Genomic DNA, 14400 nt, shown 5'->3' with positions numbered 1-14400 from the left:
TCCTGCACCTCTCCACGCCACGGCGCCGCCAATGCCTTCCCCGCTCCGAGCGCGGGGCCTGGGTCAGGAACGCAGTCCAGGGAGGCAACCCGCTTCTCTCTGGCTGGCGGCAGGGAGCTAAGGGCATGGCTCCGACCGCGACCTCTCAGCCCCTTCCGAGGGGAGCCGGGGAAGCCCACGGAAGGCGAGACCCGCCCTGCGGGAGCAGCCAGGGCCGACGGCGGGGCTCAGCTGCCACAGTAGCTACAAACTTCCCTAAAAATAGAAAATTTAAAACCACAGCGCTCTTCCACGCGAGTGAAGGGAGGGGCAGGTCATGCACGTACGAACACCACGGCTGTCTGCTCCAGGCGTCCAGGCACAAGTTCAAGTTCACCCGCTGTCAGAGAGGAACGCCCAGAATGCCAGGAGCCCGTCTCTCTTCCAAGTCCACCAGGAAGAAATCCCAGCATAATCCAATTTGGAAAGAATTTAATTAACAAAATAAAACGGAAGGAAAATGGTCCGGGGGGCCGCAGGGAGAGAGGGTCCAGGCCAGGCCCCGGCGACCCCCGCTGCCTTCCTCGGCACACCGTCGTCGGTGTGTGCGGCTCGAGCCCAGACAACGGTGCCGGAGGCTGCGCGGCTCCGACCGCCTCACGCCAGCTTGGCACATTCATGCATGCAAAGCAAGAAGGTCTCGAGGGCTTCACCAAACAGTTACTTTTGGCAAAAAGAGAAAACAAAGGAAAAGCGAAAGTTTGTCAGCAGGGTTGAAAGCCACGGAGGTGAGACGGTACGGAGTTAGACTACCGCTACGACCTGGTGTGGAGCAGCCTCTGCCGCCCCCGCCCCGTCCGGCTCAGAGTCCACAGCAGCAGCGCTCGGAGCCCCTGTCCAGCCTCGGCCTCCGGGGCAGGCTCAGTCGGTGCGCAGCATCATGGGAGGGTGCTCGCTGTCCTCGTCCAGGCGCAGGGCGCCGGCCTCCTCCTCCAGGCAGGCACCTCCCACGGCCCCCAGCTCATCTGTGTAGGCTGCAGAGACACAACATGACCCTCAGAGGCTGGGCGCCGCCAACCGGAGACTGTACAGCCACAGCCCACACGGAGGAGGCTCAGTTCTACCCTCTTCTGTGCCGCGGGCACGCTGCCCACCTGCTCCCGTGAGCAAGAGGAAGTGTGTCCCAAAATGCTCAAATCGGGCGCTCAGGGCGGCGGGGCTGGGAGGGAGTGAGCAGCAGGGGCCCCCAGAAGCGCAGGGCTCCCAGCTGCCCGCCTGCAGAGTGTCCGGCTACTGCAGCTGGACAGGAGGCCCGACGGGCTCACGTGTGGCTCTGGTCTTGAGGGCAGCTGACAGAGCTGACCTGCTGAGAATGGCCATTAAGCTTCCCGAGGGCAAGTGGAAAGCTGCCCGGGGGCCAGTGGCACAAGTCCCCGTGCAGTCTGCAGCCCGCCCCTTACCAAGTCTCGTGGGAGACGAAGGCACGTAGGCGCCTTTCCCGGCAGCTGTGCCTTGCGTCTGGGTCGCCAGGGGGCAGTCGTGAGAGGCAGAGTCCAGGACCTCACTGCTGGTCTCCACGCTGCCGTCCAGCCTGGAGGAGAGAACGTGGAGGCGCGCTCAGCGGTCGGCGCTTCCCTGGCGGCCTGCTGCAGCCACAGGCGCCACACAGTGACGGCTAAGCAGAGCGTGGGCGGCACTCCAGGGCCCGCAGTGCGCATGCTCATGCGGGGGGTGGGGCCCCAGTGCACCTGTGCACCTGGGTCACCCAGGCCGTCTGATGGAAAGACACCCACCCAGAGGGGTGCTATTATTTCATTTTTAGTCTCAAACAAAATTTGCTATGAAAACATCACCTCCCAGTTCCCCCACTGTAAAAATATCACAGTTGGCACTGGGACTTGCACTAAATACAGCGTTAACAGGAATACCCCACCCCCCACCGCCAACTGCAAGTTCAATCCCTCTTCCAGCCAGATGGCAGCGTGGGAGATGGCACCGCCCCACAGGGCAGCTGCAGCCTGGGCCGCCCCTCGCCGGGTACCTGGTGCTCAGAGAACCCTGCGGAGGTGCGCCGGCCAGGAGTGCGCCGAGTCACAGGACCAGACCAAGCTCGTCTGGGAAAGGGCCGCCCCTCCCCCGACCAGCAGGACGCGGCGGACCCACACGGCCTCACCTGTGCTGCCGCATCAGGGCGCACTCGCCGCCCTCCTGGGGGTCCAGGTTGTACATGTACAGGTACCCGTCGGACGCTCCCACCAGCAGCCGGGGAATCTTCTGAATCCTGGTGGCGATGAGAGGCAGCCAAGCTGGAGGCCCGCGGAGTGCAAAGAGCACCCGTGGCACCGTGCTGCACCAGCAGCCCCGGGTCACGCCAGCCCAGCTTCCCGCACCCCACACGCCCCCACGGGCGCGGGGCAGCAAGGCACTGACCCCACGGGGAGCAAGGCAGAACCAAGTCGGTGCCATGGCCTGGAGTCCTGGGGACAGGCATTATCACAGAACTCTCCCACTACGCTAGTCTGACAAGCAGGAGGGAAGAGACCGCCGGCAAGGCGGCGGGAGCAGAAGGGCGCCATCCTGCGCCACCCCTGGGTGCCCACGGAGCTGTGCTCCTCAGATCTGCAGAGCCCCCAGGGAGGCTGCTTCCCTTGGCAGCTTCCTGCAGGTGACCCAATGTTTCTCATCAACACTGAACAGTCTCAACAGAAACACAGAGAGATTTCTGTGCAATCAGAATACCATGGAGAGCACATTCAGGTGTGGTTCAGGAACACAACACCCCGTGGAGAACTCCCACCTGACCGTGAGGTGCACAGCAAACACTGCATGACCACCTGAGGCCGTGAGCGGACAGTGGGCACAAAGCAGAGCTGAGCTGATCCAGACCTGGCCCCGTGCCCAAGGCACCATGCCCGCACAAACTCCCCCACGCACCGAGTGTTTGTGACAAGTACCTCTCCACCTGCAGCTGGGAAAGCGGGCTTTGCGGCTCCACCCGTCCAGGTAGCCCAGCAACGCCCAGGTCCCACTCTCCAGGACACCTGATGTGCCCAGGGCCCCTCCCTCAGTGCACCCCAGGCCGTGGCGCAGGCAGGCGCCCCTGTGACTCACGTGGCTAGTGAGCAGATGTTCTTGTGGCCACAGAATGGCAGGCGGACGGTGGCAAAGGCCCTGCCCTGGTTGAACATCTCCGTCACCTGGGACGGCAGGTAGCTGGTGGAGGCCATGAGCACCTTCCCAAAGTAGCCAGTCCAGGTGGTGGGCTCCTCTGGAGGCCTGCGGGGACACACAGCACACGGTTCAAGTGGGTGTCCACTCGCCGCCCTCAGAGCCGCACAGGGCGGCTCTCCACGTCTCACAGGGAGGCCCCCGGCCCCAGGTCCCACGAGGGCGCTCAGGCCCCGAGGAAGGGGATGATGCGGGATGGCTTCAGGTCCAGCGGAGGACTCCCAGGTCCATCCTGGCAGCGGGGAGTCTGCGTGGCCCTGGGCACAAACCTTCGGCTGCCACCGTCCCGCGGTCACTGCCCCCACACCTCAGGCTGGCTCCTCCTCTGGGCTATCAGTGGGATGCTCTTTGTAAGGCTTGAGGAGACAAAGGATGAAAATCCTTCCCCCACACCCTCACTGCAGGAACTCAAGTGTGCATCCACTGTTAAAACAGCAAATGGAGCCGGCACTGTGGCTCAGAGGGTTAACGCCCTGGCCTGAAGCACCGGCATCCCACATGGGTGCCGGTTCTAGTCCCGGCTGCTCCACTTCTGATCCAGCTCTCTGCTATGGCCTAGGAAAGCAGCAGAAGATGAACCAAGTGCTTGGGCCCCTGCACCCACGTGGGAGACCCAGAAGAGGCTCTTGGCTCCTGACTTCGGGTAGGTGCAGCTCTGGCCGTTGCGGCCATCTGGGGAGTGAACCATCGGATGGAAGACCTCTCTCTTTCTCTGCCTCTCCTCTCTCTGTGTAACTCTGTCTTTCAAATAAATAAATAAATCTTAAAAAAACAAACAAACAAACAAAAAAAAAAACCTGCAAGTGCCATCTGTGGGCTCTGCCAAGGCCGGGGAGAGGCTGGGGCTGGCTGCAGCAGGCACGCGTCACAGCCGCTCCCGCTCAGAGCACGCCACACAGGAGGGACATCCGCCCACACCTGGGAGCCTCCCGCGCCCGCACGTCACATCACCCCAGTGGGGCCCCCTCTGCCTTGAGCCTGGCTGGCGGCAGCAGCCCCGAGCTGGGGCCACAGGGCCCGTGCCACGTTCTCACGCCGTCGGAAGACAAACGTGTCCTCACAACTCACTTTTCTTTCACAGTCTCGAGCTTGAAGATGTGCACGGTCTCGGTATTGCTGGAGGCGGACAGGAACATGCCGTCCATGCTGAAGGCCAGTGAGCAGATGCTCACACACCTGCGGAGACACAGCGCGGCCGGCCGTCACGGGGCAGCCGGCCTGCCCGTGGCAGGGGCGTCACGGGGCGGTCCACCCGCCTGTGGCAGGCATGTCACGGGGCGGCACCCAGGCCCTTCCAGCTGAAGGGGCACCGGCGGCCTGTTCAGCAGCCCCTCCCCACCCTCTAGAGAGGAAACGGGTGACGCCAGGCACGGCGACTCTCAAACACGTGCTTGGACGGCCAACTGCTTGGCGGAGGGAGCGGAGTTGCATTAAGCTGCCTGGAGCTGACTCAGATGGTTTTCAGCTCCAAAGGCAGGGAAGAAAATCCAATGCTGAAATCACAACAATTGCTGCAGGCCAGAGGGGCAGTGGTGTTCCGGCGAGCTTAAGACAGTGGAACTGCACCGGCGGGCTCTCCGGCACGGCCCGGGCATCACGGTGAACCCCTCAGAGCCTTTAAACATGTCCATTTTCTCCCAAGCCCAGAAATACAAGTCCTCGAGCCCTGGCAACAGCTGTGAGGGGCGTTCTTTACCAGGGCTGGGGGACGCGAGGCAGGAGCGGTGCCTGCCTCAACGGCGCCGACACGGTGCACACCTCAAAGCCGCGGCGGGCACCAGCTCACAGACCCGGTGGGAGGAGCCCTCGCCGGCTTTGGTAAAAACGCCTGACGTCATCTCCCAGGCTGAGGCGACTGCTGGTCTCCATGGGTGCCCGGGTCGGGGTAGACAGACGTTTGCTTTAGTGGGAACTTTCGGTGTGTCCTGAACGTGCCACATGTTCTGGCCCAGACAATCCAGAGCGGACTCCGAGCCCGACCCCGGGACCACGCGGGCCGTCCACATGCCTTACCTCTTCACTCCCCTCCGGAACTCAAAGAGTTTCTGGCCCTCCGGAATGGAAAACACTCTAATCACGGTCCCCTGTGACAAGGAAGGGAAAATACTTTGTTTATTTGCACAAAAACAGACTTTTTCCACTTCTAAGCACATCAGACTAAAAATGAGCCCCACGGGGTGATTCCAGCGACAGCTGCCCTGGGCCCCGAGCGGCTCTGTGGCCTCTCCTCTCGGCCCCAGGCCCCAGGGGCTGAGACCGCCTGCCACTCGTGAACCAGTCTGCTGCCAGTCCTGGCACAGCGCCGAGCCACCTACTCCAAGGCTGAGGCCACATGTGGGACAGAGTGCTCCCGCTTCTCTGTCGTTAAAAGCCCAAGTACAAAGAACCAGAACCAGAACCATCGTCACGTCTGTGCAGCTGTGAGCGCCGGGCTCCAGGGGCACTGCCCCAATGGGGCACAGAGCATGCTTACAACCACAGGGGCTGCTGCCCGATACCCACAGCCCATTGCCAGGGCCTGGGTACCAGCCTGGCTCTGCTCCTGACCCAGCTTCCTGCTCACGCACACCCTGGCAGGCAGCAGGTGACGGCTCAGATGCTTGGGTCCCTGCCACCAAACACAAGACCCAGACTGGGTTCTTGGCTCTTAGCTTTGGCCTGGACTCGCTGTGGCCGTTGCAGGCATTTGTGGGGTGATTCAGTGGACAGGAGCACTCTCAGTCACTCTGCCTTTCAAATAAATGAAAAAAGAAAAAAAAAGCTTAATGGTGAGACCACATCAAAAAGCGTCTACTAAGAAAAGACAAGAGAACACATGAACAGATGGTGAGCTATAGACTGTCCTGCTTTGAAATGAACTATATATATTTTTTGTGGGCAAATTTCACTTTAATTGCAAAAGGTTTCATTTACAGCTAAATCATGAACAACAGGAAAGCTGCCAACTTTCACAGAGGAATATAAAGTTCCTTTTCTTATTTTTATTTGACAGGTAGAGTTATAGACAGTGAGAGAGAGAAAGAGAGAAAGGTCTTCCTTCCGTTGGTTCACCCTCCAATGGCCGCTAAGGTCAGAACTGTGCCGATCCAGGAGCCAGGTGCTTCTCCTGGTCTCCCATGTGGGCACATGGCCCAAGCACTTGGGCCATCCTCCACTGCCCTCCCAGCCACAGCAGAGAGCTGGGCAGGAAGAGGGGCAACCGGGACAGAATCCGGCGCCCGTATGGGATGCCAGCGCTGCAGGCCGAGGACCAGCAAAGTGAGCCACGGCGCCGGCATGTAAAGTTCCTTTTCAATGCAGGTAGCAGAGATGGGGCCTGCCAGAGGGAGCACAGCCCCCTGGCTTCCCTGAGACCCATGTTCTCCAAGATGGTGAGTGAGGCCTGCCAGGATGCTCAGGCACGGAGGAAGGAGTCCCCTCACCCACACTATCGGGCACACAGCAGCAGGCCTGCCCTGGACAAAGCAAGCGACAGTCTTTGGGTGAGGCGAGGGCAGAACGCTGAGTAAAAGGGGGGCACCAACTCCCATTTACAGCCAGACACGCCAGTGCCACCCGAGCACGGGATGACCTCTGCTGCCTGGCGTATTTAACAGCCTCAGTGTAGTCCACCAAGAAAACCCAGAACCAGCCAATTCAAGAGGTTGCTGACCTAAACATAAAGAACTGTGGGGAAACGCTTGGTGTGTGGATGCCCACTGGAGCAACGGTTTCACAATCAACACGCCTGTCTTCATACGGGCTTGTTCTATACACCGCATGGTTCAAGTGCAGTAGTGTGTCATTTTGATTTTATTTTATACTTTTCAAACAGAGGGAACAGAGACACAAAGTATGACGCATCACTGCCCCAAAGGGTGTGACACTAGACTTCTCTGACCCGAGGGCCATCCAGAGTTGGGGCAGCTTCAAGGCTCAGGGAAGACGAGCGGGGCCCGTTACTCTACAGCTACCCTAACACGGTGTTCTAGCACAAGCCAGTGTGGGAGACCACAGAGGACTGCAACCTAACCCCGCCATCTCACAATGCAGCGTTTCGGGAGAGCGCAGAACGGCTGCCTGACGGCCGGGCCCTCAGCTCCGCCGCCCCCTCCCCAGCCCAGGCAGGCTCCTTAGCAGCGCCATCCCCAGGGGCACGTGGGGTCACTGCTGGTGACATAAACCAGGACATCAGAGGCACGCAGCTGATCAAGTAACCCTCGAAAGTCACGGTGATGCAGAAGAATAACGAGAACCAAACAGGAGGGCTCCTGCCCTGACAGCTCGCTAGGGAAATCCTGCGTGTCCCCAAATGGAGCTGGGACAGACAAGCACGGTGTTCAGGGCAACAGAAGAACGGACGGGCCAGGCGGCGTGCTGCGTGTACGCGCCCTACGTGCCCACTGTACTTATCAGGATCAGAAAAGAAGCTGCAGCAGCAACGCACACACTGGCAGCACCCACGGACGCGATGGCGCCTCCCAGCTCAGAACCCGGGAAGTGGTGCTGGTCTGGGTCAGCCAGCGCCCGGTGGAATCAGCAGGACCACGGTGCCGACGACCAGGCACCAGACGCCGCGCAGGACGGCTGGTGCCGGTGCACGCGGCAGCACACGCAGCGGCTGCCGGGGCAGAACCCCATGCGAGGTGCGACCACCTTCATTTTCCTGGCTGCGGGCAGTGGCGCCAAGTGCACGCCCAAGTTTACGAGAGTTTCAGCTGCGCAGCCCTGGGCCCACCACGCTGCTCCTGCCGGCTCTTCTGCCACCCCGACTCCCAACCCGTGCGCTCAACCACCTGGCTCCGTGATCCCCCTGGGAGCTCCGAGCGGCTGTGCCCAGCCAAACCCTGCGCTCCCATGGCGGCAGTGCAGGGGGCACACGCGGGCAACATGAACTATTTTAAAGATACCACTTTCCCCACCGCCCTGCGAAATCAAACAGACACGGGCTCTGGGAGTCAACGAGAGAACAGCGGGGGATGGACCAGGACGCAGCCAGAGCCCCGGAACAGACCAGGGAACCCTGAAGCACGAAGCACTCACGTGTGTGAGGCAGGAAGAACTTCCAGTACTCGACTTCACACCAGCCCAGTGTAAAGACTCAAACAGGTAAAATGTAAAACCCACCGAGAACACCGGACACGTTCATGAATACTGAAAACGGCAGGCGATGTGGGTGCAGGGCCCCACGGAGCTGTTACAGGAAACTGGCAAGTTCACACCCAGGGTCTATAATGGCTGCGAGAGGTCAGAGCTCCTCGGAGGAACCGGGTAACCGAGCACCAGGACGGGGCACGTCCCGGGCACGGACAGCCAGCCGCGGCAAAGGCTGGGCCTTCTCAGCCCACCCTGAGCTCTGCACGTGGTTTGCTGTGACACATCCCACACACAACGCTAACCAGTCGTCCCGTCACGGCAGGCCAGCAAGCTCCCTGCCACACGGTCAGCCCATCCCGAGGGCCACGAAGGCCGAGAAGGCCAAGGTCTACGCCTGCAGACTGAGCCGCCGAGAGCCACCACGCCTCTGCTCTCCACAGCCTTCCCAGGAGGCGGCCAAACCCAGAGGGGAGCCTGCGAGTCATCAAAGCACACAGGATGCCGGCCATTCGACGCGACACGGTGACCTGGTGAGCCAGTCCCACCACCACCCAGCTCGGGACCCTGGGCCGAGAGCCCTCAGCACAAAACGGACACAGAGGGAACAGCCACGCGAGGCGGAACAAGAAGGACCCAGTCCAGGTCCTGACACAGGGAGCCGCAGCCGGCACCACCTTCACTGAGAACCTAAACCTTCCTCAAAGACAGCTGGAGGGGGCGGTGACTTTAAGAGATTCAGTGGGGGGCCAGCCCCGTGGCGCCGTGGGTTAATCCTCCACCTGCAGCACTGGCATCCATATGGGCGCCGGTTCTAGTCCCAGCTGCTCCTCTTCCGATCCAGCTCTCTGCTATGGCCTGGGAAAGCAGCAGAAGATGGCCCAAGTGCTTGGGCCCCTGCACCCACGTGGGAGACCCAGAAGAAGCTCCTGGCTCCTGGCTTCGGATTGGCCCAGCTCCAGTTGTTGCGGCCATTTGGAGAATGAACCAGCGGATGGAAGACCTTTCTCTCTGTATCTCCCTCTCACTGTCTGTAACTCTACCTCTAAAATAAATTTTAAAATCTTTAAAAAAAAGAAGAAGAAGAAGAAGAAGAAGAGAGAGATTCAGTGGGAAGGAGCAACATCAGAGTGAAGTGAGCCATAGGCAAGTGCGGGGAGGGACAGGAGCTCCGACAGGCCCTGGCACGAAGCCGAGCGAGGACGTGGACCAGGCCACGTCACGCTTGGGGGGCCATGGCCACGCTGTCATCTGCAGACAGGTTTTACAAAGACCACGTCCTTAGCCCAGAAATTCTTCTTACTGGACTCTCACGAGTTAGAGAATCAAACAGAAGATTCCTGACTTAAATACGCCATCATCCTAATAACAACACAGAAGGAACAATTTCGAGTGCCCCAAAAGGTGATGCTTAAGTAAATCATAATTGAGCATTATTGTACAGGCATGAAAAGTTGTTTTTTTTTTTTTTTTAAAGACTTATTTATGTGAAAGGCAGAGTTATATATAGAGAGAAAGGTCTTCCATCCACTGGTTCAGTCCCCAAATGACTTCAACACTGGCCAAAGTGAGGAGCCAGGAGCTTCTTCCAGGTCTCCCATGGATGTAGGGGCCCAAGCCCTTGGGCCATCTTCCACTACTTTCCTAGGGGCATTAGCAGGGAGCTGGATCAGAAGTGGACCAGCTGGGACTCAAACCGACATCCATATAGGATGCCAGTGCTGCAAGCGGTAGCTTTAGCAACTAACCACAATGCTAGCCTCTTTTTTTTTTTTTCCAAAGATTTATTTATTTGAAAGTCAGAGTTACACAAAGAGAAGAGAGGCAGAGAGAGAGAGAGAGAGAGAGAGGTCTTCCATCTGCTGGTTCACTCCCCAGTTGGCCACAACAGCTGGAGCTGTGCCAATCCGAAACTAGGAGCCAGGAGCTTCCTCCAGGTCTCCCACACGGGCGCAGAGGCCCAAGGACTTGGGCCATCTACTGCTCTCCCAGGCCATGCAGACAGCTGGATCAGAAGTGGAGCAGCCGGGTTTCAAACCCATGTGGTATGCCAGCGCTTCAGGCCAGGGCATTACCTGCTGCGCCATAGTGCCAGCCCCCAATGCTGGCCCCTTGAAAAGCTTTTTAAAACATTTATTTCAGGGGCCGGTGCTGTGGTTTAGCAGGTAAAGCCACCACCTGCACTACCAGCATCCCATATGGGAACCGGTTCCAGTCCCAGCTGCTCCACTTCCAATTCAGCTGTCTGCTATGGCCTGGGAAAGCAGCAGAAGATGGCCCAAGTGCTTGGGCCCCTGCACCCACGTGGGAGACCCGGGAAGAGGCTCCTGGCTCCTGGCTTCGGATCGGCACAGCTCTGGCCGTTGCGGCCATCTGGGGAGTGAACCTGTGGATGGAAGACCTCTCTCTCTCACTGCCTCTGCCTCTTTGTAACTCTGCCTTTAAAATAAATAAATTTTTTTAAAAATTATTTATTTTAGAGGGAGAGAGAGAGGTAAACAGAAAGCTCCCATCCACTGGTACTCCTGAAATGCCCACAATGGCTGTCAGGAGGCAGGAACCCAGCACCCTGAGCCATGCCCACTGCCTCCCAGGTCTGTGCTGGCAGGAATCTGGAGTCAGGGGCCGGAGCTGGCTGGGGACCCAGGTTCTCTGCTACAGGCCACTCACTAGCCAAACACCTGCTCCTATTACCTTTCAGAGAGATCTACTGTGCAGAGTGAAAAAAGAGTGACAAGTGAAACACAGTATGAGTCCATCCCTGTTAGAGGCACAGGAAAAGGATGAAAGGCAATAAATGGAAACGTATTCAGATTAGCTGAATAAGACTTGTCTATTTTTTAAAATATTTTTCATTATTTTTTAATTTTTCTATCACCACACACGTTACCTCCGTAATTTAAAAACACTGGTGGCAGGCATTTGGCCCAGCACTTACGGTGCTGGTTAAGATGGCCATGCTGGGGCTGGCGCTATGGCGCAGTGAGCTAAGCCTCTGCTTGTGACATTGGCATCCTATATGGGCACTGGTTCATGCCCCAGCCACTCCTTCTAATCCAGTTCTCTGCGTACTGCCTGGGAAAGCAGTGGAAGATGGCCCAAGTCCTTGGGCTCCTGCACCTGCGTGGGAGGTCCAGAAGAAGCTCCTGGCTCCTGGTTTCAGATCAGCTCAGCTCTGTCTGTTGCAGCCATGTGAGGAGTGAACCAGCAGATGGGAAATCTTGTTCTCTGTTTCTCTCTGTAATTTTACCTCTTGAAAAATAAATACCTACAAAAAAATTAAAAATGACCAAGACCCACAGGGGGGTGGCTGGTTCAACGCCCAGCCCTGGCCTCCTGCCCGTGCAGAGCCTGAGGGCAGCAGCTTCACCCGCCGAGCCGTAAGGTCCGCCCAGTGGTTCTCCATTATCCACAACAGGCACTGGCTGTCTCGGCCAGATGACATGAGGGTGTTTAAATCCCTGCGCGCCAGGGATACGACATCCTGATTTGCAGCTGCCTTTTTTTTTTTTTTAAATTCACGTATTTTTTGTGTGAGACAGAGCCATCTTCCATCCGCTGGTTCGGTCCCCACATGGCTGCAACAGGCGGGGTTAGGCCAGGCTGAAGCCAGGAGCCCGAAACTCCATCTGGGTCTCCTCCCCACCAAGAGCGGCAAGGACCCCAGGCACCGGAGCCGTCATCTGCTGTCTCCCAGGAGCGTAACAGGAAGCTGGACCGGAAGCAGAGCTCAGTCCGCACAGCGCCACGCCCACCCCTGCTCTCTACGTCACCTGTTCTGGGACTCGGCGGGGCGAACAGAGCGAGTCTGTTGAAGCCTCAGCAGCTGGCTCACCTTCTCAGAAGCAGTGGCAAGTTTGGTTCCACTTGCGTCAAAAGTCAACGCCGCCAAAGGACTGTCATGAGCCGGGATCATGTTCGCAGCTCTCTGAAAACAGAACCAAGCGCGCGTGAGGCGGGGGCACGGCCGGAGGCAGCTCCACGCGCCACAGTCCCGTCTTCAGGCGGGACCACACCACCACCACAGCCAACCCAGCTCCAACTACAAGTGATCTAACGTGGCCACCCGGTGTGCGCCCGCGCCCAGGCTGTCAGACGGCAGACGGCACTCACCAGGTTAATGGTGTCGAAGACCTGCACCTCCCCGATGGTCGCGCTCCCCGGGTACGCCAGGTAGCAGTTGTCGTTGTTGATGGACAGCGCACACAGGCCTGTGGACAAGGCAGCCGTCAGTGCTCACGGCGGGGTGCGTGCCCAGGGCCTGACATGAGGAGCAGGGTGGCCAGGCAGTCTGAGCGTCGGGGACGACCTAGCACGCACCGGGAAAGCTCGGGGAAAGCCAGGGGCGCAAGGGCACCTGCAGGTGGCATTTCCTTACAGTTCTGCACTTTGGTGACACCAGTGCCAGACAGGCCTTTGGTTGGAGCCATTCACTGGGCCCACACCCAAAGCCGATCAAACCAATGAGTTTATTTGGCCACAGTAGGATGGGAGTTTGGCTTAAGATTATACTTTTTTTTTTTTTTTAAGATTTATTAGGCCGGCGCCACGGCTCACTAGGCTAATCCTCTGCCTGAGGTACCGGCACCCTGGGTTCTAGTCCCGGTCGGGGTGCTGGATTCTGTCCCGGTTGCCCCTCTTCCAGGCCAGCTCTCTGCTGTGGCCCGGGAAGGCAGTGGAGGATGGCCCAGGTCCTTGGGCCCTGCACCCCATGGGAGACCAGGAGAAGCACCTGGCTCCTGGCTTCGGATCAGCATAGCGCACTGGCCGCAACGTGCCATCCACAGCGGCCACTTGGGGGGGTGAACCAATGGAAGAAGGAAGACCTGTCTCTCTCTCTCTCACTAACTCTGCCTGTCCAAAAAAAAATTAAAAGATTTATTAATTCATTTGAAAGGCACAGTTAGAGAGAGGGAGAGAGCTAATAGCCGAGGCTAGGCCAGGCTACTGGCCAGGAACTTCTTTCAGGTCTCCCGTGCGGGCGCAGGGGCCCAAGGAATTGGGCCATTTTCTGCTGCTTTCCCAGGCACATTAGCGAGGGAGCTGGATCGGAAGTGGAGCAGCCGGGACCTGAACCGGCGCCCATGTGGGATGCTGGCATCACAGGCAGCAGCTTCACCCACAGCCACAGTGCTGGCCCCTAAGACCATACTTTTCCAATCTGTCTGCCTGGGGCCAGCACTGTGGCTACAGGTTAAGCTGCCACCCACAACACGAGCACCCCATACGGGCACCCATTCATCTTCCAGCCACTCCACTTCCGATCCAGCTCCCTGCTAATTCACTTGGGAAAGCAGCAGAAGATGGCGCAAGTGCTTGGGCCCCTGCACCCACGTGGCGGAACTGGAGGAAGCTCCTGGCTTCGGCCTGGCCCAGCTCTGGTCGTTGCAGCCATCCAGAGAGTAAACCAGCTAATGGAGGACCGCTCTGTCTCTCTCTCCAATTCTGCCTTCCAAATACACAGTCAAAACAAGTCTTCAAAAAAAGAAGCTACCTCACTTACGGAACCTAAAGAGAACCAGTGTGTCACTGAGGGGCACTGTGGGAAGACAGAAGACGCTGTGTGTGCAGACAAAGCGACCTACCCGCGGGGTTTGGAGGGGTCTCCCTGATCGTGTGCAGCACCTTCATGTCCCGGATGTTGTGGATGTACAGAGACTCTTCCAGGCACACGATGAGCCTCTAGAAACAGGTTAGAGAGAAAGCAAACGTGAAGAAATCCCCAGTACAATATCCACCCCCACTCCCAGAGTAAGACTCCCAACCACCACCGGACACCACGCAGCCAGGAGACCGACCACTGCCCATCACCAGTCGCGTGGGGACCAGACGGCTGTGCCTGCTGCCACGGCCGTGCACGCCACCTGCCCCCTGAATTCTAACGAGGTGACCAATGCAGTATTACAGAAACTGGCTGACCATACTAGGCCAAGTGTGCAACGAGGCACAAGTGTGATGAAAATAAAATCTATTGCTTCTCGGCCTTTTGGCTAAGATAAAAAGTCAAGACATTGCTAAGAGCTGCAGCATTTCATTCTGAACTCCGAGGAAATGAACGTGGACTTGCAGGTGCAGCATCAGGAAACGATTCTCGCAAGACAAAGTGGCCCGCACTGGGCA

General features: G+C 58.4%; 1 protein-coding gene across 2 annotated transcripts in view; it reads right to left on the bottom strand.

Moving 5' to 3' along the window:
• Nucleotides 1-454: 454 nt before the first annotated feature.
• Nucleotides 455-14400, bottom strand: part of WIPI2 (WD repeat domain, phosphoinositide interacting 2) — a 28241-nt gene continuing 14295 nt past the window's right edge. For both annotated transcript variants that reach the window (XM_062179841.1, XM_062179842.1), the window contains 9 exons: nt 13866-13962; nt 12394-12491; nt 12116-12208; nt 5221-5291; nt 4276-4383; nt 3091-3255; nt 2153-2260; nt 1440-1570; nt 455-1013 (listed from right to left, as the gene is read on the bottom strand). In XM_062179841.1, coding sequence (XP_062035825.1) covers nt 901-1013; nt 1440-1570; nt 2153-2260; nt 3091-3255; nt 4276-4383; nt 5221-5291; nt 12116-12208; nt 12394-12491; nt 13866-13962 — 984 coding nt within the window. In that variant the 3' untranslated portion in view covers nt 455-900. The remainder of the gene's footprint in view (nt 1014-1439; nt 1571-2152; nt 2261-3090; nt 3256-4275; nt 4384-5220; nt 5292-12115; nt 12209-12393; nt 12492-13865; nt 13963-14400) is intronic.

This window comes from Lepus europaeus, chromosome 21 (assembly GCF_033115175.1).
Source record: "Lepus europaeus isolate LE1 chromosome 21, mLepTim1.pri, whole genome shotgun sequence".
NCBI classification, from domain to species: Eukaryota; Metazoa; Chordata; class Mammalia; order Lagomorpha; family Leporidae; genus Lepus; species Lepus europaeus.
The sequence above is the reverse complement of the archived record's forward strand: the minus strand, read 5'-3'. Positions and strand labels throughout refer to the sequence as shown.